At 50.5% G+C, this 27,062-nt stretch overlaps 1 protein-coding gene across 5 annotated transcripts in view; it reads left to right on the top strand.

Moving 5' to 3' along the window:
- The window catches only part of CYB5RL (cytochrome b5 reductase like), a 26,306-nt gene extending 1,178 nt beyond the window's left edge, over window positions 1–25,128 (top strand). For 3 of the 5 annotated variants that reach the window (XM_030870243.2, XM_030870246.2, XM_030870249.2), the window contains exons 2-7: window positions 4,448–4,723; window positions 5,608–5,756; window positions 8,510–8,597; window positions 11,978–12,082; window positions 15,907–16,110; window positions 19,933–25,128. In XM_030870243.2, the coding sequence (XP_030726103.1) occupies window positions 4,532–4,723; window positions 5,608–5,756; window positions 8,510–8,597; window positions 11,978–12,082; window positions 15,907–16,110; window positions 19,933–20,136 (942 nt within the window). In that variant the 5' untranslated portion in view covers window positions 4,448–4,531 and the 3' untranslated portion in view covers window positions 20,137–25,128. Of the gene's footprint in view, window positions 1–1,376; window positions 1,469–4,447; window positions 4,724–5,607; window positions 5,767–8,509; window positions 8,598–11,977; window positions 12,083–15,906; window positions 16,111–19,932 lie in introns of those variants that run through there. The other 2 variants (XM_030870240.2, XM_030870242.2) reach the window with 2 other exon arrangements.
- Window positions 25,129–27,062: the final 1,934 nt, after the last annotated feature.

The following is a 27,062-nucleotide window of genomic DNA, read 5'->3' on the forward strand; positions in this document are numbered from 1 at the left end:
TTTCTTCACTGCTGTGAAACCTGCTCCTAGACCAGTGCCTGGCACATAGTAAATATATGTTTAATGAATGAATACATAATGATGTGATGAATAAGCAAATAGGGTACCTTCTAGAGAATGAGAAGGGGGTGGTTCAGGGAGGGCTCTGAGGGCAGATGACCTTGAAGCAAGGCCTGAGGGTGAGGAGTGTCATCCAGGCAGAGGCAACAACATGTCAAGGCCTGGCTTCTTAGACTGAAAAGGTAGAGGCTGAGAGAAGATGTGAACCTGGCCTTTAAAATTCATGACTGACGTGGCCAGCTTCTCTACTAATTTCCAAAATACTAGGGAAAGTGGGATTAGTAAAACATGGAGAAAGTAAATTTAAGGCAAAGAAGGCTAAATAACCCTCACACTGTACAGCAGTTTACAGTCAATAGGGCTCCTTCACTTACCTCACTTTATCTCTGAAATACCTTTTGGGAGTAAGAAGTCAGCATAAAGAGGGAATCAGATCTCATTCACTCTTAATACAAACCTGGTACATAACATGCAAGAAAAATGGGTTGACCTGATGTGACACCAAGCTAGGCTGCAAGCTCTGTGAAGGTAGAGCCCCTGTTTTATTAACCTCTGCTGTATCCCAGCACCTAGCACTGCGCCTGGCTCCCAGACCTTATATGTAAACTGAGTACTCACCACTCACCTGAGCCTTGCATATGCCAGGCCTGTGCTTGGTGGTAGAATACAGAAAGAATAAGATAACTGCTTGCCCTCAAGGGGTTCTCAACCTGCTAAACCTTCCTGAAATCATAGAACCAGCAGTAGAACCAGGTTTTCTTTTCTCTAAAGAGCAGCCTTTCCTCTATAAGAGAAAGATTTATTGCACACAGAGGAACTACCCTTCTAAAACCAATGATAGTAAGTGGTAAGAGAATTTGGACAAGTTCTGATCAGAAGAACACTGGGCACCACACAAGGAGATTGGATTGTATCTTGTAGGCAGTGGGGAGCTATTGAAGCTTGCTAAGCAGGGGACTGTTGTGATCAGAGCTGGTGGGAGGTGTGCTGATTGATGGTGTAGGGGGAGACTGGAAGCACATCGTTTGGGCCCATGGGAAGCTCCAGTGTAAATGGGTGTGGAAAGCAGGAAAAGTGGGAAAGATCTTAAAGGTTAGGGCTCCTGGGAAGTGATTGGTAACCAAGAAACAGGACTTCACTGTCTTCTAGTAGGTGTGGTGGTTTGCTCCTCTGCTTTTGCACAGACTTGGCGCACACCTTGATTCTAGCACTTTATGCACGAATGAAGCTACGGCCCTTGGGAAGCTCCAGGGTGCCTATAAAATTCCGTGGCAGTTTGGCAAGTTGGGTCCCTGTTCTGTGCCAGCCCAGTGCCAGGCACTGGGAATTGGAGATGAAGACACTCTCCTCTGCCCTCTAGAGCATGAAATCCAGGGAGAAAGAGCAGCCTGGAGTCTTAAGAGACCAGGTATGTGCACTAACTTTACCACTCCTGCTTCCTGGCCTCAGTTTTCTCCATTGTGAAATGAGGAAGAGCATGGCCTACTTATGTACAGCTGTCGAGAGGACTGAGTGAGGCAGTGCCTCTATCTTATCCCGGTTCTTATCTGTTTAGTGGATGACTCCTCCAGGACAGAGATGAGTGTCAGTCACCTCTGTGTCCCAGCCCCTCATTCAGCAGCCCCTGCCCAGTAAGTGTCTAAGAGGCAGGAATGAATAGGAGGAAATCAAAGACTGGAGCTTTTATTTTTTAAATTTTATTTATTTATATTTTTAAATTAATTAATTTATTTTTGTCTGCATTGGGTCTTCATTGCTGCACACAGGCTTACTGCGGCGAGCGGGGGTTACTCGTCGCTGCCGTGTGCAGGCTTCTCATTGAGGTAGCTTCTCTTGTTGCAGAGTACCAGCTCTAGGCGCATGGGCTTCAGTAGTTGTGGCACGCGGGCTCAGTAGTTGTGGCTCACGGGCTCTAGAGTGCAGGCTCAGTAGTTGTGGTGCACAGGCTTAGTTGCTCCGCAGCATGTGGGATCTTCCCCAACCTGGGCTCGAACTCGTGTCCCCTGCGTTGGCAGGCGGCTTCTTAACCACTGCGCCACTAGGGAAGTCTAAGACTGGAGCTTTTGGAGGAGTGATATTTACATCAAATAATGCTCTGGGACATCAGACTTCCCCTAAGTTCTGTTCTCAGACAAGAGGGAGAGAAGACCCTCTTTTACTTTGATTTGCCTGTGGATTTTTAAAAAATATTTATTTATTTATTTGACTGCACCGGGTCTTAGTTGCGGCACGCGGGATCTTCATAGCTGCGTGTGGGATCTTCATTGCAGTGTGCAGGATCTTTAGTTGTGGCATGCGGGATCTTTTAGTTGCAGCATGCAGGATCTAGTTCCCTGACCAGGGACTGAACCCGGGCCCCCTGCATTGGGAGCACAGAGTCTTAACGGCTGGACCACCAGGGAAGTCCCTGCCTGTGGAATTTTCAATGAATAGTTTCCTTACAGGTGAGATGACCAAGTCTATTTCTATATAAACTGTATAGTTCCACATATGAAGACAGAGAACCTTGATAAATCCCAAACTGCCCTCACAGAAACATCTCAAAATAAATCATAACCATTTAAATTTTCCTCCCTGATCTTTCTTTCAGACAATGTTTACCTAATGGCCCTGAAACCAAGCTCCTTTCCTTCTTCCTTTCATATAACATCCATATTTTTAAATGTACACTGTGCTAGTTCATAAAATGAATAAAAAACAGGTCTCTGCCCTCAAGGAGTTCACAGTCTCAAAAGAAGAGAAAACCACGTAAACGTGTAATTTCTGAACAGTGTGAAATGCTATAGGGTAGAGATTCATTCACTGGAAGAGCATTTATTGAGCACCTACAGTGACCAGGGCTGGACCAAGTGCAGTGAGTGCTGCAGGAAGCAGGAAGCCAAGCAGGCCTTCAGAGGCTCCAGCCTGTTCTCTTCCTCTACCCACTCATCCCTCCCTTGTTGTCAATTACCCAGAGCTCCATCTCCAGACTCAGGTACCTAGACCTATTTAATCCAACTGGCAGCTGGATTTTGCCCTTGGATGTCCCACAGGCACTCAGTGTACCTCAAACTGAACTTAGCCATTTCCCCCACTTCCTCTTTCCCCTAAAACTCAGCTTCTCTTGGACCCACTATCCACCCACGGATCCAAGCCAGACACCTGGATGTCCCTTCTGTCCCCCTCACCTGCTCACCTCACATCCATCAGTCTCTGTGTCCTGTTAATTACTGCTTCAGGATTTCTCTAATTGACCACTGTCCTCTCATCCTCCCTGAAGCTCCCCTGGTCCAGGTCCTCATTACCTCTCACCTGGACCATCATGATTTCCTCCTCCTCCTGTTTTCCTGTAATTGAAGAACAATATGTTCTGAGACCAGACAGAGCAGAATTAAAGTCCCAGTGCCATCATTTGGGGACCTTTGTCACCCTGGGTAAGTTATTAAACCTCTCCAGACCCCAGTTTTCCCATCCATAAAATGACACCTCCAGGACTGGCCTTGTTGTAAAGATTAAATGAGATGCAGCAATTTGACAGATGACTCACCAACAGTGGTGAGTGAAAGAAACCAGACACAGAAGAATGCATTCATATGATTCTGTTTAAAGGTAGAAACTAAGCAAACCTGATAAATAGTGGATAGGGTTGCAAATAAAGGTGGCACAACTAAGGAAAAACAAGGGAATGATTATATCAAAAGTCGGGCGGGGGCTTCCCTGGTGGCGCAGTGGTTGAGAGTCTGCCTGCCGATGCAGGGGACATGGGTTCGTGCCCCGGTCCGGGAGGATCCCACATGCCGCGGAGCAGCTGGGCCTGTGAGCCATGGCCGCTGAGCCTGCGCGTCCGGAGCCTGTGCTCCGCAACGGGAGAGGCCACAACAGTGAGAGGCCCGTGTACCGCAAAAAAAAAAAAAAAAAAAAAGTCAGGGTGGTTAATGGGGAGCGGGGGTGTGATCAGGGAGGAACACAAATATGTGGCTTCTGGGATGCCAGCAAGGTTCTTTTTACTTGAGCGAGTGGTGCTTACGAAAGGGTTCTTTTATTTATTTTTATTTATAATTTATCTGTATAATTTATCTGTATAAAAAGTTATTTTTATAACTTTTATAAATATTAAGTTGTACATAAATGTTGTACTTCATCATTTAAAATATTTTAAAAATTCAATGAGATTTTCTATGTAATCTTAATCCAGCAGTCCTCAGAGCACACGAAGAGGTCAAGAAACCATGGTTGCCCGTTCCGATCGCTGTGCCCTGTCTCCCTCCCTCCCCCACCAGGCAGCAGATCCCAGGATTGATTCATCCCTGTCCCCAGTGCTCACACAGAGCTTGGCACCTGCAGGCCTCAGGGAGAATGAGCGGAATAGAGGTGACCAGAGTGTAACCACATGTTTTCCCTCTCCCAGGCTGGCAAGGGAGGAGGACCTGGGCCTGCTCTGGGAAGAGCACCCAGTTGCCCACACCTCCTGCCTGACCAAGGCCCACTGACAATGGACAAGGGGGAGGAAGACGACGATGAGGAAGCCTGGCTGCAGCTTCGGCCGGTGGAGCCCTTGCCCTCCCAGTGCTGCGGCAGTGGCTGCTCACCCTGCGTGTTTGACCTCTACCAGCGAGACCTAGCAAGTTGGGAGGCAGCCCGAGCCAGCAAGGACAGGAGCCTGCTGAGTGGAGAAGAGACACAGGTGAGGGGGAGCAGCGTCACCTGGCCTCAGCCCTGTGCAGTGTACCTGCTCGTGGAAGCTTCCTTTGACTCTGTACAGCAGAGAGAAAAGAGTGAGCTTAATGGAAGCAGACTGACCCAGGTTCTAAGCCTGGCCCTGAGCTGGTGAATGGGGAATGAGGCAGGTGGCTAGGGGAGGTCCCAGGAGTGAATTGGGTGTGGGCATTTTACAGGAGAGGGAGATCTGTGAGTCGTGGCATTCAGAGAAGACTTCCTGGAGGAGGTAGAGGTGGGGTGGAATATTAAAGACTGTGGCCTGAGACTTGGAAGACATGAATTTGAGTCCCTGCTCATGGTGTGACCTTGTACAAATAAGTCACTACCACTCAGGCCTCAGTTTCCCCACATATAAAATAAGGATATTGGATTAGATCATCCATTAGGTCCCATCAATTTCTAAATTGTGCAAATCTGGATTTTAGCAGGTTTGAAGGATGGGTACATTGGAGATGAGTGTTCTGGATAGAGGGCACTGCTTGAGCAAATAAAAACTCACAGGTAGGAAGCCGCAAGGTATTCTTGGGGGTACAGAGAAAAGTCTGGTGTCTGATGCCTGGGAGATAAAATGAGACTTGGGGCCCATCCACAGGGCCCTTGAGTGTCCAGTTAAGGACCTTGCACTTTATCCTGGGGCTGAGGGGAGCCATACAAGGCTTCAGAGCAGGGTGAGCTCAATGTAAAGTGTTCTGGCATTCTTAGAGCCTGAAAGGGAAGTAAGGCGGGACTACACTATTACAGAGAAAACTTATTGGCCTTGATAGCCTCTCCTTGTGGGGAGGATGCCCATGGATGCTTGCATGTCTCTTGAGTCCCAGCTTCTAGCTGTTGAATCTTTTCCTGTTGCAGAGCTGTCCCTCCAAGCTGAGCCCAGAGACCTTCCTAGCCTTCTGCATCAGTGCCACGGACAGACTCACTAAGGACACCTACCTTGTCCGGTTTGCATTACCTGGGAACAGCCGGCTCGGCTTGCGGCCTGGCCAGCACCTCATCCTACGGTACACTCAGGTAGTGGGAGGACCCAGGCTTTGCAGCCCTGCTCTGCCATTTGCTAGCTGTGTGGTCTAGGGCAACTTGCTTAACCTTCCTTAAACCTCCATTTGTCATCTTCAGAATAAACATAGTAATACGTGACTCAGAGGGCTCTTGGAATTGAACTAGATAATGCATTTTCATAATAAATAATAACAACAGTAACAGCAAACACTTTTTTAGCACTTAGTATCCAAGGCACAGTTCTGTGTGCTCATATGTATAAGCTCATTCATCCCTCACAAAATCCTGTGTGGTAGACACCATTGTCATGCCCGAGAGGAAACTGAAGTCAGAGAGGTTTAGTAACTTCCCCAAGATCACACAGTTAGGAAGTGTTGGAGCCAGGATTTGAAAGCAAGCAGTGTGGCTCCAGAGCTTGTGGTATTAACCTCATATGATTAGCACCAGTTGATAGAGAAGACACTGTTGTTGAAAATAAGGGTGTTGCCCAGTATCACACAGCTAATAAGGATTCAAACCCAAACAGCCCGCCTCCTGAGTTACACCCTTCATTCCTCTGAACTTCCTTCTTCCTTCCAGCTTACTTTTGTACTCTTCTCCCACCTTGATCCCCACCTCCACCTACACAGGGACAGGGCCCTTTGGGACCTCCAGATGGAGGTGACTGCCAGGCAGTTGACTTTCTGGGTCTGAAGCTCAGCAGAGAAATCTGAGCTGCAGACGTGGATCTGGGAATCATCCAGGTATGCCTGGATGTTATGCCTGGATGGCATTTGGGAGCACGTGGGGCATGGAAAGAGGGAAGGAGGTAGGACCGAACCCTGGCAACTCCAGCATTTATGGTGTTGGCAAGAGGAGGCAGAGCCATCAAAGGAGACGGAAAGTCTAGCCAGTACTTGCCTCGCACTGACCCCTGGTGTCTGTGCCCAGCTTGTTCTGGCCTGTGGCCTGGCTGACGGTCCTTAAAGGTCACTGTTCCAGAGCACAAGAGGGGCCACAGGACAGATCACAGCCCCAAGCAACCCTCCATCCATAAGTCAGGGATGCCCAGAACTACCTGCCTCTAGTCTGGCCCCTCTCTGTCACTCCAGTGACATTCCTAACACATGCAGCTGACCACATCCCTCCTCATTCAGCCCCCTTCTGGTACTCCACAGTGCCTCCCCAGTGACACTGTAACCCAAGGCCCCAGCCTTCTTGCCCAGCAAGTTCTTCTCCACACCCCCCCAGCCACCCCCACACGTGCCCCTTGTTCCAGCCCCGAGGTCCACTCGCCAGTTCCTGGCTTGCCCTACATTATCCTACCTCTAAGCCTTTGCCCAGGCTGTTCCCTCTGCCTGGAATTACTTTACTTCCCGCCCATTGTTACCTGTTAGTGGCCTGCTTGTCCTTTAAGACCTTCTGAGCTCAAGGCCTTCTGAGGTTCCCTAGGTGAGAGTGCCTGTCACTTTTACCCCTGTCATAGCAAATGTCACAGTGCCCTTTGCATCCGAGCCATGCCATATGTTCTGTTTGTTATTTCCTTGTTTTTTCTGTAAGCATTTATTGAATATTTCTGCCCAACTTTTGATACATTGGGACAGGCCTTTTTAATCTTTGCATACCTCAAAGAAGAAAATTTTGTACATAGTAGGGCTCAAGAGAGGAGTGCTTAGGTGCTCCAGGGAAGCTCTGAGTAGTGGTAAGGAGCCCAGACCTGGAGGCAGACACAGCTACAGATGAGTTCTAGCTGTGTGACCTCAGGCAGGTGACATCCCTTCTCTAAGCCTTGGTTTCCTCATTTGGGTTATTGTTTGAAATAAATGAGACACTGCATATAGTATGCTTGGGGCATCATAGGCATTTACTACAACATGGCTGCTCTCATTATTACTCACGATCGTGCTCCCGGCCCCCTTGTTGATAACACTGGAGGGGATTCATGCATGCGGTCAGGCTTTGGACTAGGGCACCCTTGAGGATCCTTTCACTTCTGATGCTCCTGGCATGCGGTCGTGTTTGATAAATGTTAAACGCTTGTTAAATATAGTTATTTTTATCTTGATCATTCTGTGGTCGAGGAGAGGTCAGGAAAAACCCCAGTGATGTCCTAAAATAGCTCACATCATCAGTGTACTTTTTTTTTATTTATTTATTTTGGCTGCGTTGGGTCTTCATTGCTGTGCGCGGGCTTTCTCTAGTTGCAGTGAGCGGGGGCTACTCTTTGTTGCGGTGCGCGGGCTGCTCATTGCGGTGGCTTCTCTTGTCGTCGAGCACGGGCTCTAGGCGCGTGGGCTTCAGTAGTTGTGGCTCGCGGGCTCTAGAGCACAGGCTCAGTAGCTGTGGTGCACTGGCTTAGTTGCTCCATGGCATGCGGGATCTTCCCAGACCAGGGCTTGAACCCGTGTCCCCTGCGTTGGCAGGTGGATTCTTAACCACTGCGCCACCAGGGAAGCCCATCAGTGTACTTTTTGAAGCACTTTTTCATCTGTGACCCCTGTGGAGCTACACAGCAGGGGCATAGACAGTTGTCCCCATTTTACAGAAGGGGCAGCTGAGGGTTTAAATGACCTGCCCAGGATCTCACAGCCAGCACGTGGCAGTGGGGGGAGCCCAGTGCTCTTTTCTTCTGCTCCATCTTGCCTGCCCCTCAATGAGGACCCCTGGGGATGACTGGGCCCCCACCTTCACTCTCACCAGCCTGGCACAGATTCGGTACTCTAAGGGTTTGTTGAATAACTGGCTGACTGCCTGACTGAGTGCTTCTCTTTCCCAGAGGGATAGTAGATGGCTTAGAAATTCAGAGAGCCTATACGCCCATCAGCCCTGCCAACGCAAAAGGATACTTTGAAGTTTTAATCAAGGTGAGCCAACTCACACAGATGCTCTAAGAGGCTGTGGACTGGACCTCCATTTGGCAGCTTGGTCTGGGTGGGGCACTGCCCTCTGACATGGGAAAAGCCAGCGCTCACATGGGAGGAGGCTGGCTTGAGGGAAGAGCAAGGACAATGAAAGAGACCTTTTCTCATCTCCTCCTCTCCTGGGGAAAGGAGGCTACTGGCCCACCAACAGAGGGCATGTTCCTGATAGATTTTATGGAAAACAGGCTTGGACTGAGAAAAGTAAAGCCGTTCCTCCTCACCTTCTTCCCTATTGATGAAGTGTAAGCACTGAGCCGGGAAAAGGGGAGCCAAGTCATGTGCACCTACTGTGTGCTGGGCACGGGTGTCCAGGGAGAGTCAGACATGGTGCCCGCCCTCAGATAGGGGCCAGACTGGGACAGTACAAGGTGGTAGATGCTGTGACACGAGGCCCCAACCCAACTCAGGGCAGCTGGGGCTGCAGGGAAGGTGAGCTGGGCTTCCCAGAGGAGGCTGTGTGTCTGAGCTCTATGTTTAAGCTCAGGAGTGGGAAGGAAGCTCTGAGTGCTGTATCAGCACGTACAGCAGCAAAGGAGGCATGATTTGGGGAACTGTTAGTCATTTGTCCTGGAACACTTTTGTAGGCAAAAGATGGGACATGGAGGACCTTGGGGGCCAAAGTAACCTGAAATCATCTCGCAGGTGGGTTGGCAGGGGTCGGGGCATTTGAGTTGGGCCTTGAGGGAGGAATACAAGTTAGCAGTGGCATTCCAGGGAGACGGATAACCGAAGGCAGGGAGGAGTGAAATAGAGCAGGGTCTTCTGGGAACTGTACCCAGTCTGAGTGGCGGGAGGAGAGTTGCTTGTAGGGGCAGCCGAGATGGGTGGGGAAATTAGCAGATATGAGATGAACAAAGTGGGCTGGATGCAAAATATCCCAGAGACCCAAGGAATAGGCAACAAATGTATAAGACGTCATGAAGGTCCAATTATGTGCAAAAACAATTAGGTTGAACTACATGAAATTGCTGACATGCTAACGTTTTTGACTTACAGAAACAGCAGTTTCATGTGGGTCAACCTAATACATAGCTCTAGATCATTTCTAAATGGAATCCTAGGGAACACCTATATTTAGGAATAGTTTTCACATCCTTTGTCTCCCTTGTAGGACAGGAATTATCCCCATTTTACTGATAAGCAAACTGAGGCCCCAGGAGGGCCTGAGGCTCCCCAGGTAGTAAGAAGTACAGCTGGAAGGTGAGCCCTGGCCTTCTGACTCCAGGTCCCCAGCACCGTCTCTGGCTCCCAACCATCCCCGCCTGCCTTCAGAGCTGGAGTATTTATTCCTTCACACATAAGCTTGGATGGGATCCCTTTTCCACGCAACTGTTTGTCTGGGAGATTCCACAAATCCTCTCCAAATGGCCTGCTTCCCCAAGCTGCTTGTCTGGGTGTGTTTCTATTGAAAGGATAAGCCTGGAGACAGTTCTTCAGGGCAGCTGGATTTCTCCCAGCTGCAAGGCTGATTTTCTCCTTCGTTTACCGGAAAGCCTCTCTTTAGAGAGATGCTTAATTATCCCTAAGCCGCTGGCTGGGAAGATCTGGAAATGTCTTTGCAAATTGGGAAGGCAGGCGGGTTTTGTAAGGTTTACCCTCCCATGTAGATGGAAAGGAGGAGCTCTCATTTCTTTGGCACCTTCTGGGCACCAGGTACTGCTTCTAGCTCTTTATTTTAATTGTCTCGTTTCAACCTCATAATCACCCTGCAGAGTAGATCATATTCTCCCCACTTTACAGATGAAGAAACTGAAGCCCAGAGAGATGATGTCATTGTCCCAAGGTCCCTGGGGTAATATGATCTCAAGTGGAAGAACAAGTTCAGTGTCAGTTCTGTTTAACAAGTGTGTATTTAGCATTTACTCTGTGCCAGGCTCCGTGTGGGTGCCAGAGGCACAGAAAAATCCTTCCTTTCTCCTTGAGTGCTATCTGTGCCATAGGGCCCCTAAGGCCACCCCTGGGGCTGTGCCTCCCCGAGACTGGGGCCACAAAACAAGGTGTGCACTGAAATATAGCCTCCAGCAACTTAGGAGAAAAACTGTAGCCTCCTCCCCAGACCTCTTCAGGTAAGCGGAAGACTTGCCTTGCTTTATGCATGTGGTGCCCAAGGAAGGCAGGGCTGGTACCAGAAGTAGCTGTGGGTGCTTAAAAGCATGTCTGGTGACCAAAGCCCAGTCTCTCCTTCAAGCCTGGTTATAATTTCTCCAGACACCCTTCCTGGGCTGTTTTACCCCTGACCATACCACACCTGATGCCCAGAATTCTCTCTGCCCTCCTTCCCGCATCCCCAGTGAGTTTGAGTCTACCCAGTCTTCAAGGTCCAGCTTAGCTTTCCCCTCCAGGAAGCTGTCCTCGATCCCACTCCATTGGAAGTGACTGCACCTCCTCAGGGCTCTCCTAGCACTTCATCCTTCTCACGGGGGGTTAGGTAGTCTCTACCTTTTATATGTCTGAGACTTAGGTCCCTCTTAGATTGTGAGCTCCTTAGAGGGAGGGCCTGAATCTGGGTTCATTCATTCATTCAGATGTTTATGTCCTTTCCATGACTCAGGCACTGGCTGCCTCCATGGAGCTTAAGGTCCAGCTGTCTCCCCTGCAGCCCCAGCATGGTGCCTGACAGAGTCAGGGCAGTGTGCACTTCCCCCGTGGAGGAACCCCCTCCACAATCTTCACTTTTTTCATCCAGCCAGAAGACAGTGCAGGGATATGCAGAGATTGCAAATGAGGCGGACTCTAGCCCATAAATATATTTGGTCTTGGCCTGCACAGTGTTTTAAAATTTTGAATTAATTGCCAACATTTCAAAAATGGGAAAATTTTCACAAAAGTATGGATTTCCTACCCCTCTTAGAGAGTCAGAAGATCTGGCATCGCTGGCCCCGCGGACTGTGTACTGGAATTTGCAGAGTGGTTTCCTCCTTTAGAAAGAGTATTCACTCACCAATTTACTGTAGTCCCCACCACTCACTCTTGTCTCCCTGATGCTGAGACTGCTAGTTGCCATCAATCATCTCATACCCAGTTCTTCACTCAGTTCTGTTACCCACATGGCCATTGTAGTTATTTGGTTTGAGACCTCTGTAGTTAAGGCCGTAGGTCTTATGGATTCTCATCCCAGTCTTACCAGTTACCGTCTGTGTAAGCTTCTTGGCCTCATCTGAAAATGGGGAACGACAGTACCAACTTCATGGATAATTAGGATTAAATGACACAACACGTGTAAAGCACTGGGAGTGCAGGAAGGGCTCCACTTTCGAGGCTGATGTGGTTTGTATTGGCAACACGTGCCTGTCTTAATGAGGTCTCCCTTCGTTTCCTCCCAGTGCTACCAGACAGGGCTGATGTCCCAGTATGTGGAGTCCTGGAAAGCAGGAGACACGGCTTTCTGGCGAGGACCTTTCGGAGGCTTCTTCTATAAACCAAACCAGGTCAGTGCCCGCAATGAGTCCTCAGGAGACCCCTCCCAGCTTAGCTTCCAGGAATGTGGTTCTCATGTTTCAGGCCATAGAATCTCACTGTGCCATTCTTCTTGAGCCCAAACCTAATCCCAAGAGTATCCTTGGGGTTGGACATGGGAGGAGATGGGAATAGGTGCTAAGAAACTAAACTGCCTGCCCATGTTCCAGAACCATCCTTGCCTGCCCATTGCTTGGAAAAATTCAGACTATGAGCTAGGTATTTAGGGCCCTTATGCCATCTGACTCTCAGATATCTTTCCAGTTTCACGTTCCATTTACAAGACTATGAGACCACTCCCTAAATACACCCTGTGGCTCACTGCTTGGGAACCCCCTGCTTCCCAACCCAAAGGCTCTTCCCCTCATCTTCACGGCATGTTCACATCCTCCCCTGACATTCCCGGGAAGAATCAGTAATTTCTCATCAGTTGGTGCATATCTGGAAAGCAGTTTGACAGTATGCACTGGGAGTCTTAGGAATCTTCACACCCTTGACCCAGTGCTTCCACTTCTGAAGTCTGTCCTATGGAAAGAATCCAAAATGCTGCCTCTTGGACACGTTCATTGCGGCTTTATTTATAATAGCAAGAAATTGGAGACAACTGAACATCCAACAACAGAACAGTTAAGCACACTGGGTTACAGATACGTGATAGACTATTATCTTGGATTTTAAAATTATGTTTATAAATGATGTTAATGCTTAAGCTGTAAAATCAAGTGACAAACACTAGGTAAACTGAATATACAATGTTAGGAAACTAAGTTAAATTGCACAGAAAATATATATATATTTTTAAAGAATTCCCTTCCTTCCTTCCTTCCTTCGTTCTTTTCTTTTCTTTTCTTTTCTTTTCTTTTCTTTTCTTTCTTCACCGCATGGCATGCGGGATCTTAGTTCCCTGGCCAGGGATTGAACCCAGGCCCCCTGTGGTGGAAGTGCAGAGTATTAACCACTGGACCACCAGGGAAGTCCTCAGAAAAAATATTTTTTTAAAAAAAGCAATAAAATGTTAGCAGCTCTGGGTAGTGGAATTATGGGTGATTTTTATTTTCTTCATTATGTTTTCCAAATTATCCATAATGAGTACCTGTTACCTTTATAATTAGGAAAACAAAGCAAAACAAAAACAAATGGAAAAGAACAAATCATTTTTCCTCTCCATTCTTTTTTTTAATTGAAGTACAGTTGATTTACAATGTTGTGTTAGTTTCAAGTGTACAGCAAAGTGATTCAGTTATACATACATATATATGTGTGTATATATCTGTATACACACACACACACACACACACACACACACACATATATACATCTATTCTTTTTCAGATTCTTTTCCCTTATAGGTTATTACAAAGTATTAAGTATAGTTCCCTGTGCTATACAGCAGGTCCTTGTTGGTTATCTGTTTTATATACGGTAGTGTATATATGTTAATCCCAAACTCCTAATTTATCCCTCCTCTCCCTTCCACTTTGGTAACCATAAGTTTGTTTTCTATGTCTGTGGGTCCATTCTTTTTGTTTAATTTAAAAATAGCTTTTATTGGTATTTTCCTTACTACAAATGCAGTACCTGTTCATTACCAAAAAAAAATTCAGCAGATATAAAGAAGCTAAAAGAGACTTCCCTGGTGGTCCAGTGGTTAAGACTCTTCACTTCCACTGGCAGGGGCACGGGTTCGATCCCTGGTCGGGGATGTTCCGCATGCTGCCTGGTACAGGCAAAAAAAATTTTTTTAATAAAAAAAATAAATAAGCTAAAAGAAGAAATAAAGAATACCTGCAGGCCATCTTCCTGGACATACCTTGGCATACCTTACTACCTTGGCATCCACAGACCCCACTGGAAAGCCCTGCACTTCCTGTCTGGGAGGGTGTAGGGCCCAGCCATGAGGGAAAAGACATGGTGTGTCACACATGAATACTTGGCTGCTGAAACTGTGGCTAAGGCTTGGCTCTGCTCCTGTGAGGATGCTGGGATGCAGCCCAGTCTTGCCACTCTGCAGCCATCTTCAATGCAGATGGGTCACGTCAGCCCTGAGACATTCCACAGACTATCATAGGTATTCACCCAGGTCCAGGCCAGTGCTGGACCCTGGGGGCTCAGAGATGGGTCAGATGAGTCCTGTCCTCCAGAAGCTCACAGTCTGATGGGGAGACAGGCCCACAAATAAATGACAACAACATAGTGTGACAAGTGTGAAGAGGGATGCACAGAGGGCTGTGGGAACACAGGAAGGACCCCTCACCTGTCCCTGGCTCAGAGAGGGCTCCCCAGAGGAGAGCCTGAGCAGTGATGGGAGAAAGGGGGAGCATGGCACACCCCGTGACTGGGAGGCTGGGAGAGCATGAACACAGGACAGGATGATGGGCTAGCAGTAGGGCTCAGTGAGGGAAGGAATCTAATTGTATTAAGCCCCATGCTCCATACCAGGCACTTGATTATTTTTTCAATTTTATTTTAGAATTTATTTTATTTTATGTATTCGGGTTTTTTGGCTGCGTTGGGTCTTTGTTGCTGCACGTGGGCTTTCTCTCTAGTTGCGGTGAGTAGGGGCTACTCTTCGTTGCACTGTGGTGGCTTCTCTTGTTGCGGAGCATGGGCTCTGGGTGTGCGGGCTTCAGTAGTTGCGGCATGTGGGCTCAGTAGTTGCAGCTCGTGGGCTCTAGAGCACAGGCTCAGTAGTTGTGACGCATGGGCTTAGTTGCTCCGCAACATGTGGGATCCTCCTGGACCAGGGATCGAACCTGTGTCCCCTGCACTGGAAGGCAGATTCTTAACCACTGCACCACCAGGGAAGTCCCATACCAGGCACTTTATGTCATCTCTTTAATCCTCATGACAGTTCTGAGATAGGTGCTATTCTGGGGAGGTGCTGTTATTTTCTTACCAGTGAAGAAACCAAGGCTCAGAGAGGTGAAAGAACGTGCCCAGATCGCGTGACTGGGGGTTTTCCTGCAGATCTGCCAGGCTCCTGATAGTCCAGGAAGCATTCCATGCAGTAGTGTGGTGTGCAGTGGCTGTTACTAAAGCTGGTGAACACTCAGACTGCGCACAGAGGCCTAATCTCTAGAAGGATGTCGGTGAATACCTCACTGTGCACTAACCTTCTAGGCACTGATCTTAAAGAGGCCTAGAGCCAGGAAACAGGTTTGGTGATGGGGAGCTGATGGAACAGGTGCCTCTTGGGAGCTCACTTTGATTGCCTGGCTCTCTGTGCCAGGCACTGAGGTATAGTATCTCATTTAGTCCAGAGATGAGCAGGCTCAGGGTCCAAGCCAGGGGCCTCCGATCTCTGCGGGGTTGCCCTGGGGCAGAGGAAGCAGCCCGGAGGGCAGGGCTAGGATGGCGGTGGGAGAGCAAAGCTTTGGTGGGAACAGGTGTCAGCTCAGTGTCAGGTGGGAAGCCTTCCCTGGCAAGGGGAGTCAGTCTGGAATGGAGCAGACTTCCTTGGGAGGTAGTGGACTACCTATCAGCAGAAGTATGTAAGCAGAGTCCCGAGGGGATGCTTCAGAAGGCAGCCAAGCCACTTGCAGGATGACTGCACCATCATGTTCCCTTTCAGCCTCCAGATTCCATGATTTCTGTTCCATAGACCTCATAAGCTGTAGCCTATCACAGGCAAGGATGGTTTTCTGGAGGAGGTAGAGAGGCGAACTCAGATGGGTGGCACACCCAGGAAGGGCAGTGCCATCCAGTTCAGACAAGCCCAAGAAAAGCCCCCGTAGTGGATGGCTGGGGTCAGACCCCTTCCCAGCCCACCCCTGTCATATACCGTCCTGTTCCCTAGTATGGTGAGCTCCTCATGCTGGCTGCTGGCACTGGCCTGGCCCCCATGGTGCCCATCCTGCAGAGCATCACAGACAACGCAGAGGATGAGACCTTCATCACCCTGGTGGGCTGCTTCAAGACCTTTGAGGGCATCTACCTGAAAACCTTCCTCCGGGAGCAGGCTCGTTTCTGGAATGTCCGCACCTTCTTTGTACTCAGCCAGGTGAGCCCAGGAGGATGATTTCCTTCCCTGATCGAGACTCTACTGTCCCCTGCACCCGTCTTGAGGACATGCTGTGGGCTCTCTGCCCTGTGCCGTAATAGTCATCACTGCCACTGGTGGAACCCCCAGTGTGTGCCTGGCAAGGAAGGCAGGTGTTGCCGTGTTCATTATGCAGATGAGGAAACTGACGCTCAGAGGTGAAGGCACCAGCTGGTGTCGTGCTGCCAGACAGGGTGAAGCCAGGATACGAACCCGAGACTGTCTGCTTCCAGAGCGCCAGCTCTCACCCACCATGGTTTGCTGCCTGCCATCCACCCTCTGGCATCCTCTGTTGTATGGGCGGGGGGTCTGGTAGTAGAATCAGTGGGCCAGGCACAGACGTCCTCTGGCTGTGATAGCTCCTTGAGGCAGGGACCACGTGTCTGGGTCAGCCCGCTTTCACTGCTTTGCACGGCACCAGGCATGGAGGAGGCACTCACCCGGGCAGTGGCTGGTGGAGTAAACCGGGCCCAGTTCCTGCATTTGTTAGGGTCTTTTCCACATCACTTTGTTCCCCCCGGGAACAAAGCTGCTTTCAAATCCTCCAAGTTACAGCCAGTTTAGCTGGAAGCGGCTTTGCCTCCTGAGCCCTCTTCCCTCTGGTTCCCCGTCCCCGCCATTTATTCAAGCCGCCCCTCTGGGCCCTCCCCACAGGGCCGCAGTGTGGAGGGCTGTCTTGCGCCTCACCTCAAGCCAGGCCCTCAGCTATCTTTGTTCGCTGGCCTTCGCCTGGTCTGTAGCTTTATTTCTCTTTCCTGCACGCCCTGGGTTGAGGTTCCCTGCCGGTGCCTCCCCTCCATTCTCTTGGTCAGGGTCAGCCACATTACCCTGTACTTTGGAGCACCCTCGTCATCAGTTTCCTCTTGAGACAGCTTTAGAGTGTCCCTAAAGACTTACATGATCCTTGACATTGTGGCTGGGTGGGGGAGGGTGTCAGGAAACCAGTGGTCCTGAGGTGCCCGGGGCCAGAGTCCACAGGCCTGTGCACGGGGCAGAATGCTCTGTGGCGTGAACACCGAGAGGGTCGTGCTTGGTGAACATTAGCAGCGACAGCAGCGCCCAAGGTCAGGGATGAAGCAGAGGGCTAAGGTCCAGCCGAGGGGAGAGGGGCGAGGGAAGGGCCACTCCTGCCGGGAGCACGCTCAGCCCTGCCTAAGAGCTGGTCGGGGAAGGTGGCAGGAAGGCAGGCACCTGGCAGAATTGCCCTGGCGGTTGGCCAGCCTTCCTTTCCCCCACCACGTGCCAGGTGCCAAGGATTTAAAAACGAAAATGGGACGTCCCTGGCGGTCCAGTGGTTAAGATTCTGTGCTTCCACTGCAGGGGACGGGGGTTCAATGCCTGGTCAGGGAACTAAGATCCCACATGCCACACAGGGCGGCCAAAAAAATTTTTTTTAATAAATAAATAAAAATGAAGATGACCTCTTACTGCCCTCCAGGTGCTCATCTATATGTGTGGAGACAGCCACAGAGATGGCTGACAAGGGCTCCCCTTCATCGAGCACCTTCTCTGTGCCTAGCACTGTTCTAAGCACTTCATGTGTACTAACTCATTTAATCCCCACCACCATCTTAGGAGGCTTATACTGCCATCATGGCCTTTTAACAGATGTGGAAACTGAGACACAGAGAGGTTAAGAAGCTTGCCCAAGGTAACACAGCAAGTTGGTGGCGAGGCCATGCTCTTATTGCTTGTCAGTGTAAGACAGCACAGGGATAGGTGCTGTGGAGGGTGTTCAGGGTGCTGGAGGCAAGCAGAGAGGGCTTCACAGAGGAGATGGCATTGGAGCCCGGGCTTGAGGGCAGAATTAAAGTTCACCAGCAATAGGGGACCTTCTACCCTGGGCCGGGGCTTTGATGAGGCCAGTGCCCTGGGGTTGGGCAGGCGAGTGGGCTGGCTGTCAATAGCTGGGGAAGGTGAGGGATGGTGGAGTGAGAGGTGCCTCCTGCCTGTCCATGCTTCCTCCACTCCGGGTGCTGCCTGGGCCATAGCGACAGCATCATCAAGGATCTCCCTTCTCCAGCCACTCCTTGACGATTTGTCCTTCATCCTGCAGCCGGAAGGGCAGCTCTGACCACATCACTGCCCTACTTCCTGTCCTTTCCTAGCTCCCCACCGCTCTCAAGGCTGTGTGCCAGCCCTCCATGGCCTCGCCTTCCAGCCCACTCCGGCTGCATGCTGCGTTCTGGTGTCACTGGTCTGCCTGTGGTCGCAAGTGCTCTGTGCTTTTCTGGCTCCTGGGTCTTTGCTCGTATGGTTCCCCCTGCCAGGCACACTTTTTCCCACTTCTTCACCTAACGCCCACTCATCCCTCACATCTCTCTGCTAAGGTGTAATTCCATCCTGGGAACTTTCCCTGAGCCTCCAGGCTGGTGTAGGTGTTTCTGCTGTCACGGCCCAGGCTCTGCTTCCTAGCACCCACCCACTGCATCATCATTGTTTATGGGTCCCCTCCCCACTTGAGCAGCAACCAGACCCCATGCATCTCTGGGTGCACAGTCAAGGTCAGCTGCACTGAACCTAACTGGCCTAGGGGGATCGGGCATTGGGAAGGAGGGGCAAGGCCAACGGGCCCTACTCGTTCCTGCCCTCGAGGGCCCATTGGGCAGGTCAGAGCACGAAGGGCACGCAAGATGATGCAGATCATCAGAGAGTGTCCCCTGTCAGCAGCACAGCACTGTCCTCAGAGGCCCTCGGGGTCTGGTGAGCTCTGTGAGTGCGCCTGAGATTCGAGGCCCGCATTCATGGAGGCTCTCTCAGCGCTTCCCCGTCTGCTGCGCTCATCTCAGTAGCTCAGAGAGGTCATGGCTCATCACCAGGAAATGGTGGCAAAGCTTGGATTCCAACCCCAACCCCTCTCTCTCCATCCTGTCTCGCTGCTTGGCCCCAGGAACCAGAAGTTCATCTCGATAGGGTCTGCAGAGGTGATGGTCCTGTTCTGTTGCGGGTTCTGTTTTGTTTTGGACGTTGGTTACATGGTTTCTTCTCTTTGTTAAAATTCTCCAAACTATATAAACTTTACTATTTTTATACATATGTTATACTCCAATAAAATGTTTACTTAAAAGATATTCTTCCAAGTAGTGGAGATTTTCTTTTGTGGCCCTGGGAATGAAAGCCACAAGCTAAGTCTAGAGAGACAGAAAGAGAAGGAGCCTGGGGCATTGCACACCCCCAGAATACTACCTCTAGCCTTTTCATGTGAGAGAAATAAACCCTTCTCTTGGTTAGGGCACTGCAGCCCGGGGTCTCTGATACACACAGCCATATGGGGCCAGGAACCCTGTCTGTTTAGGGCAGCTGCTGTATCCCCATTGCCTAGCACCGGGCCAGGCACAGAGTCACTCAGTAAACATTTGTTAACTCAACAAGCTCATTGAAATCTTAAATGAACAAAAGTTTTGGTCCGAGGGTGATGGTGATGGATAACCTTGGAAAGATGCTAGGAGACCCACAGCATCTTGGTGAGAAACATTCCCCCCTGAGTGACAGGTGCAGTGGCCCCAGGTTCTGGTCCTGCTGCTGCCCCTGTGTCACTGTGTGCCCTGAGAGGCATCCCTCCTCCCTGTGCATCAGCTGTTGTGGAGAATAACTGCCTACCCACAGGCTTCTGTGAGGGTGATGTGAGTCCCAGTGTGAGGAAGTGCCTGGCCTGTGGTGGGGTTGCGTGAAGGTTGGCTTCCCACCCCCTCTGCCTCAGTGTCCTTGTAGGCCAGAGAGGAGCTGGCCATGTGAACTCCGAGGACCCCCAGTAGTCACCCCCACTGTTTCTCATCCTCCCAGGAGAACTCCCTAGAGCAGCTTCCCTGGAGTTACCGGGACAAGACCCACTTTGGCCGCCTGGGCCAAGACCTGATTGAAGAGCTGGTCGGCTCCTGTCGGAGAAAGCCGTTTGCATTGGTCTGCGGCTCAGCTGAGTTTACCAAGGACGTGGCCGGGTACTTGCTGAGCGCAGGCCTGGCCGAGGACTCCTACTTCCTCTTCTAGGCCTGGCCTCCCTTCTAAAGCTCAGGCCAGGGGCCTGGCACTGGGACGCAGGAAGGGACATAGACTGAAATCCAAGGACATGAATGGAAGACTGCTGCTAACTCTCCAGGTGACCTGGGACAAACGTCTTTACCTCTGCACACCTCCGTTTCTCATCCACCCCACGCGGCTCCTGACTCCCTCAAACAGGCATCCTCCTGGGAGGAGGGAGATGGAGCTGCAGGAACCTTGGGGAGGAGAGTATCGGGCCGGGAGTCAGGGAGGACTCCCTGGAGGGAGCCAGGTCCTGGCTGGGTAGGAGTTGGCAGGAGAAGGACTAGCAGGGGCTTTCCTGGTTCCTCAGCTTCAAGGGTTTGAGAGGGGCTCCCACTGGGCCCTGCCCTGTAATGCCTGTGCCAAAGCCTGCTTTCCCTGGAGATGTGTGTCTCTTGTGACCTCAGGGCTGGCTCAGGTGAGGTGCTCACTGGTTAGGGAATGACCATAGCGGAGGCTAGAGGAGGCACTTGCTGTATGTCCCTCCAGTACCGTGAGCCTGACACAATGAAGGTCATGGGTTCTGCGACCTGAGCATGTCTCAGAACAAGATGGGGCCCTAGATTACCTTTATTTTGGCACCAGGTCTTTTGTGCTGCAAAAGGCTTCACTCTCAGTCTCCTTTTCCTGGCTCAAGAGCCCGGCCCAGAGTCCTTTCCCCAGCAAAAGAGCCATGGAAGCAAATGCCCCTCCCTCCTGCAGGCAGCCAGCTCAGCCGTGCCTTCAGCTGCAGCGCCCTGGTGATGGTTGCCATGGAGATCTAAAGATAGAGCAGGAGTCCGGAGACCTGGGTCCTTCTCCCTGCTCTGCCCACTGAGCTGCTGCTGTTTCTGAGGCACCCCACCCCCTCCGTCCTTCATGGGGCATGCCCTCCACAGGGAACTTAGCAATCCTGGACAGCACACCGCAGTTCATGAATTCTGCTTTCTGTAGCCTGGGCTCCAGTATGCTGCACCAGCTCAGGCTGGCTATGGGCAGTCCCAGAGTTGGAATATTAAGCCGTGGAATCTCAGAATCAAAGAACCATAGAATCGTAGAGTTGGAATTTTGCAGTCATAGAATCACAGCCCTCATCATATCAGAGGTTAGAGCTCAGGACTCCAAAAAGCATCCCATCTACCAGACTCATTGTATCAATGGGGAAACCAAGGCCCAGCTAGGCCACGTGACCTGCCCAAGGTAAAACAGCTCATGGCAAGGCCAGTGTCAGAAGCCAGGTCTCTAATGTCAGCCCTGTCCTCAGAGTTCTGTACCAGTGATTTTTAAACTGGGCTCTGCAGGACACTACAGTTCCTGGCATGACAGCAGTGAAGGAATGGCCAGGTGGGATCTCCAGGCCCCCTTCCGACCAGAACAGTTTTGTTTTTATCCCATTTATATCTTGGAGCTTGGAGTCATTTTCATTTGTGAAACAGGGTTTTCCTGCACTGCCCAAAAAGTTGCAACAAATCTCCTTGCTGTGCCATGTTCAATAAATAATTATGGCAAGCAGTTGGGGGATGGTGCCAAAGGTTTGAAACCAAGCTTCACAGACAGAATTCCATGGTCAAATAGATGTGGGGAATACTGCATGTGACCTTCACCAGGAATCACGTGCACACGAGCATATTAAAGGCTCTGAAAAGTCCAGTGGTGAAGAAACGTTTTCCATTTTGTTTAACCCAGAGTTTCCTAAGCTTATTTAATTAGAGAACACTTTGAGACCAGCATTCCATGGACTACTTCAGGAGATGTTGCAAAGCCTCTTTCCAGCATAGCATAATCAGTGGGGAGGCCCTTCCCTGAGAGGCGGAGGTCCCGAGCAGGAACTGTGATCTCATTCGGCCTCTCCTGTGACTTGAGCAAGGCACTTTCTTTCTCAGGGCCTCTGAATCTATGCATCTCCCTCCACCCTTTCTCCTCCCTCAGTACGTCCTATTGATTATACTCACAAGTACTCCTGGAGGGCCTCTTAGGAGCCAGACTCTTAGGCACTGAGGGAAGAACAATGAACAAGGTGGGTACGGTTCTGGGAGCTTATAGTCCGACAAGGAAGGCAGAAATTAAAGTTGTAATTCTAAAGGGATGAGTGTGCTAAAAAGGGAAGTATGGAGCGCTAGGAGAATGGATGGCAATGCTCTAGCCTGGCCTAGGGGAGGCCAGGACGCACCGCTGCACTGAGGGTAGAGGCCTCTCACTCACAGTTAGGCGTGGTAGGTGGTCCCCACTTAGGGAGTGAGGGGTCTGGGGCAGTTCTTGTATGTCTGTCTTTTCCCATTTTAGATATTTGATGTTTAGCTATTACTATCCAGCGGTAACCAACAGCCCCTCTTACCCTAGAATGTGTCACCCTCCCCTTCCCCTCACTCCATGTGGGATCTGTGCGGTCTAGATGCTGGTGGGGTTCCGTATGGGACATTGGTGAAGACCCAGCCACGCCCTGGGTGCCAAGATGCCAAAGGGCTCATACCATCCGGAAACTTGAGAGCTCATGGCTGGGTCCTGTGCCTCGAAAGATGATAAGTGAGTCCAAGAAGGGGACTAGGTGGAGTGTGTGAGCATGAACCTCTTTGAATCAGGGTGAGGTTCCCAGCTCAGGGTGAGCTGGCCCATTCCTCCCATCTCTCCTGGTGATGCTGTCAGGGTGTTGGTGGCAAAATCAATGGCTGCCTTGGTTCCGCCCTCATCATGTTTTGCCTGCAGCCTTCCCATCCTTAGCCTCCAACCTCCAGCCTCTCCCCTACACCCCCTTTCACACTGTGGCCAGACCCATTTTTTTAAATTGTAGTGGTAACACTGTGTTGGCCAAAAAGTTCATACGGGTTTTTCCGTAAGATGTTATGGAAAACCCGGAACGAACTTTGTGGCCAACCCAATACTTAACATGAGATCTAAGTGTAGGATAGTTGTTGAGTGTGAGTCCAGTGTTGCAGCTCTCCAGAGCTTATTCAGACTGCTTCTTCTAACACGCAGATATGAGCCTATCACTCCCTTGCTTAAATCCTTCAGTGGCTCCCTGCTGCCCTCAGGGTACAGCATCGTGGCTCTGCTTACCTCTCCAGGCTCATTTTGTCTTACTACCCCTCCCCTCAGCTCTTATGTTCCAAGCACGTTCTCTTGCGTCCTTCAGTCCCTTCACATCTGCTGCTCCAGCTGCCTGGGCCAGCCTTGCACCCTCCCATCTTCCACTCGCCTAAGCCTCCTTGTCTCTAGAGGACTTAGCTTCGTGTCATTGCCTCTCGGAAGCCTTGCCTGCCTCTATACTCCAGGCTAGGTTACTGAGCAGAGTCTTGCGCGTTCTTCTGTTGCTGCACCCATCAAGCGGTCTCTTATGCATGTGAGCGCATCAGGGGTTGTCCCTGTTCGTTGTGTCCCCTGCGTGGAAGGGTGCTCAGTACATCCTGGATGTCAAACACCTGAATGATAAACAGCTAACATTTCATGGAGTCCTTTACAGGTTGCAAAAGGCTTTTCACCTACATTGAAGCATGCAGTTGTCACCAAAATGCATGCTATTTTATTACCCCAATTTACTGATGAGGAAACTAAGCTTCTGAGACATTAAACAATTCTCCAAGGTCACACAGGGGTACATGCTGCAATTGTTATAAAGGCTGTATGTGACACGAGGGTGCACCAGGAGACGTGTTTAAAGACTTTCACTGCTGTACTGTTTGAAACTGCAAAGAATGGAAACTACCTGTATGTTCATCGGTAAGAAAATGGAGAAAGGCACTGTTCTATGTAGTCTCACAGTGGAATACCATACAACAGTTAAAGTAAGTAAACTAGATTTACATGTATCGACATAGACTAAATCCTAAAAACATAATGATTGAGTGAAAACCAAATTGTAAAAGGAAAGGTACAGTAAGATAGCCATATTTGGAAAGTTTAAAAACACAAAGTAATACCAAATGCTCAGGAAGGAGATTCACCAACTTCAAGGATAGTGGTGACCTCTGACAGGGAGAAGGGAGGGGGAGGGGATGGGATGTGTCACTTTACTGTATAAATATTGAAATGAATACAGCAGAGTACGATCGTCTGGTAAATCTGGGTGATACGTTCACCGTTGTCTGCTTATTAATGTTCTATCTTAGTCTGTGTTTGAAATAGTTCCATAATTAGAGATTTGTTAAAATAAGATTAAATATTCCTGGTCAAAGTACTTCAGAAGCTAGAGGCTTAAAAACATTCATTCCTTCTCTCCCACCTCAGGATAGGCTCTGCCCTTTTATGCCTCCAAGCTTTTCAGTCTTTCATTTGAAACTGTGGTGAGTACCTACCATGTGCCCTGATTAGTCACAACAGTCAATGGTATAAACCGTGCCCAGCAGCCATAGCTACATGCTGTTCCCTCTGCTTGTCCCTCTTCTTTTCCTCGTAAACTCAAACCAGAGTGACTTTCCAGACACCACAGTTTTGGACTTTTTGTTTTGTTTTATTGTGTTTTGTTTTCATTTTTTAAGTGAGGCAGACCCAGGTTCAAATCTCTTAGTGATTCTGTAGGTATACAGGGCAAGTAACTTGGCCTCTCTGGGCCTCAGTTTACTTACTCATCTATAAAGTGGAGATGGTACCACCATCTCCCAGGACTGTGTGAGGATGAGGGAAACGTATGTGATGCCCAAGCACAGTGCCTGGAGCGAGTGTGAGAACCAGCCCCCTTCCTCTCCGCTCCCTGGAGGCCCTCCCCAGCAGTGCCTGTTTCATGCTGGTCTCTGGACGACAGCACTTGTTCTCAAACTTTTCACTATCAAGAACTCCCTTTTTTGGACTTCCCTGGTGGTGCAGTGGTTAAGAATCCACCTGCCAATGCAGGGGACATGGGTTTGAGCCCTGGTCCGGGAAGATCCCACATGCCGCGGAGCAGCTAAGCCCATGCGCCACAACTACTGAGCCTGCGCTCTAGAGCCCACAAGCCACAAATACCGAAGCCCACGTGCCTGGAGCCCGTGCGCTACAAGAGAAGCCACCGCAATGAGAAGCTCATGCACTGCAACGAAGAGTAGCCCCTGCTCGCTGCAACTAGAGAAAGCCCGCGTGCAGCGACGAAGACCCAACGCAGCCAAAAAAATAAATAAATAGAAATAAATAAATAAATTTATTTTAAAAAAAAGAACTCCCTTTTTTATTATTTTCCCCATGCTTTGGAAGTTTTGATCCCAAATTGCATGTATTGTCATTATTATTTTATTTCCCATTTTTTTATTAATCAAAGACATAGATAGCTGCCCCTCAGAGCTTCTGATCTGTACAGCCCGCCAGGAGCCGCACGTGGATGACGTAATTCCAGCCAGACGCAAAAGAACTCAGCGGTGTGTGTGGTCTGGGTGGCCCGAGGAGGGCAGATGTAGAGGCACCTGACTCATTTTCTTTTCATTGACCAAGAGCTGTGGAAGCGGCTGGCCTTGCCTGGGTGGGTGCTGCTTTCCCAGGTCACTGACTGATGGGACCGAGTTTTCCCTGCCAGGCTCTAGTACAGGGCCCCACGAAGGTCCCAGACCCTTCATCCCACAGGGCTCACTCCAAATAGATGGCATGCACCAGTGCCATGCTGAAGAGCGTGGGGTTCACGTAGTGGGAGATGGCAAAGCTGTCTGCATGCGGGTCCCACAGGCACCCGCTGGAGACCACCATGCCATCCTGTCCCTTGCTCCCGATGCTGACAGAGCACACCAGCCTGTAGCAGGGCGGGGTGACAGTCTTGACCAGGTCCTGGATCTCGGCACAGGTGGGCACACAGGGCCGGATGGTAGGCCACACTGGCCAGCTTGTTGGGCAGGTGAGCCTGTATCAACTCCCACGCCCGGACCCAGAGGAACTTCACCTCTGGCCTGGCCATCCACAAGAGGACATGGAGGGAGGGGAGGAGGGGGGTGATGGTGGGGAGTCTTTGCAACAAGGCACACAGAATTGGGGCTTGAAGCCTGTATGCTGGACATAGAGCCCTGAGTCTGAGCAGTGGGGTGGACAATGGAATGTAGAACCTGGGACACAAGAACGTACTTGTACAACTCTGTAGTCCTGTGCTTCCAAGGGGCTCAGCCTGTGGTAGGTGCCCTAGCGCCCACGGCCCCGACTCCCCTCCCACTCCCTGCATCCCCAGGCCTCTGGTCCGCACCTGCTCCTGGATGATGCTGATGCGCAGGTGGTGGTTCAGCTGGAGTCGCGACTGTTCTCGAAGACGTCCAATTCCGGAAAAGTGAGCATGGAGGTAAGTAGCGCCTGCTGAAGGTCTCCTGAGCGCCAGGTCTGAGTCATCTGTTTCAGGCTGGTTGTGCCGCAAAGCTGACTCTGAGCGGTGATGTGGGTGCAAGAAGTTTACGTGGGAGGGGATCCAGGGAAGCACGGCGAGGGAGTGGGGAGGGAGGCCAGCACAGCGTGTGTTGGTGGGCAGCTTTCCCGCGCACAGCTGGAGCTCATCCGCCGGGGTCCTGCCACCGACCGCAGAAGGCACTCAGAACTACCTGACCCAGGGACAAGGGAGCTGGGGTGTTTATCCACCAACAGCCATTGTCTCTCTGGGGCTGAGGCTTGTTCCAACTCCCTACTCTTGTGGCCTCCCAGGTGTGGGCTCAGCCTGGCAGCCAGAGAAGCCCCCAGGCAGGGAGACGCAGGAAGCCCCCGGTGCGTGTTCCTCCAGCCGGGCCAGGGTGACAGAGGTGGCATATCAACAGTGTCCACTAAGTTATCTCACTTAATTCTCACCATGTTGAGAGCAGTAGCTTCCCTGTTTTATTGACAAAGAAACGGATGCTCACGGGGTAGAACAGCTGGTGGAGAAAGTGGTGTTGCATGAGGGCAGGCACTGTAGCCTGCGCCGTCCCCACCCACCATCCCATCCAGCACAACATCTGGCCAGTGAGTGTTGAAGGGGCATCAGAGATGTGTGCAAAGGAACAGGTATG

Source organism: Globicephala melas, chromosome 1, assembly GCF_963455315.2.
Source record: "Globicephala melas chromosome 1, mGloMel1.2, whole genome shotgun sequence".
NCBI lineage: Eukaryota > Metazoa > Chordata > Mammalia > Artiodactyla > Delphinidae > Globicephala > Globicephala melas.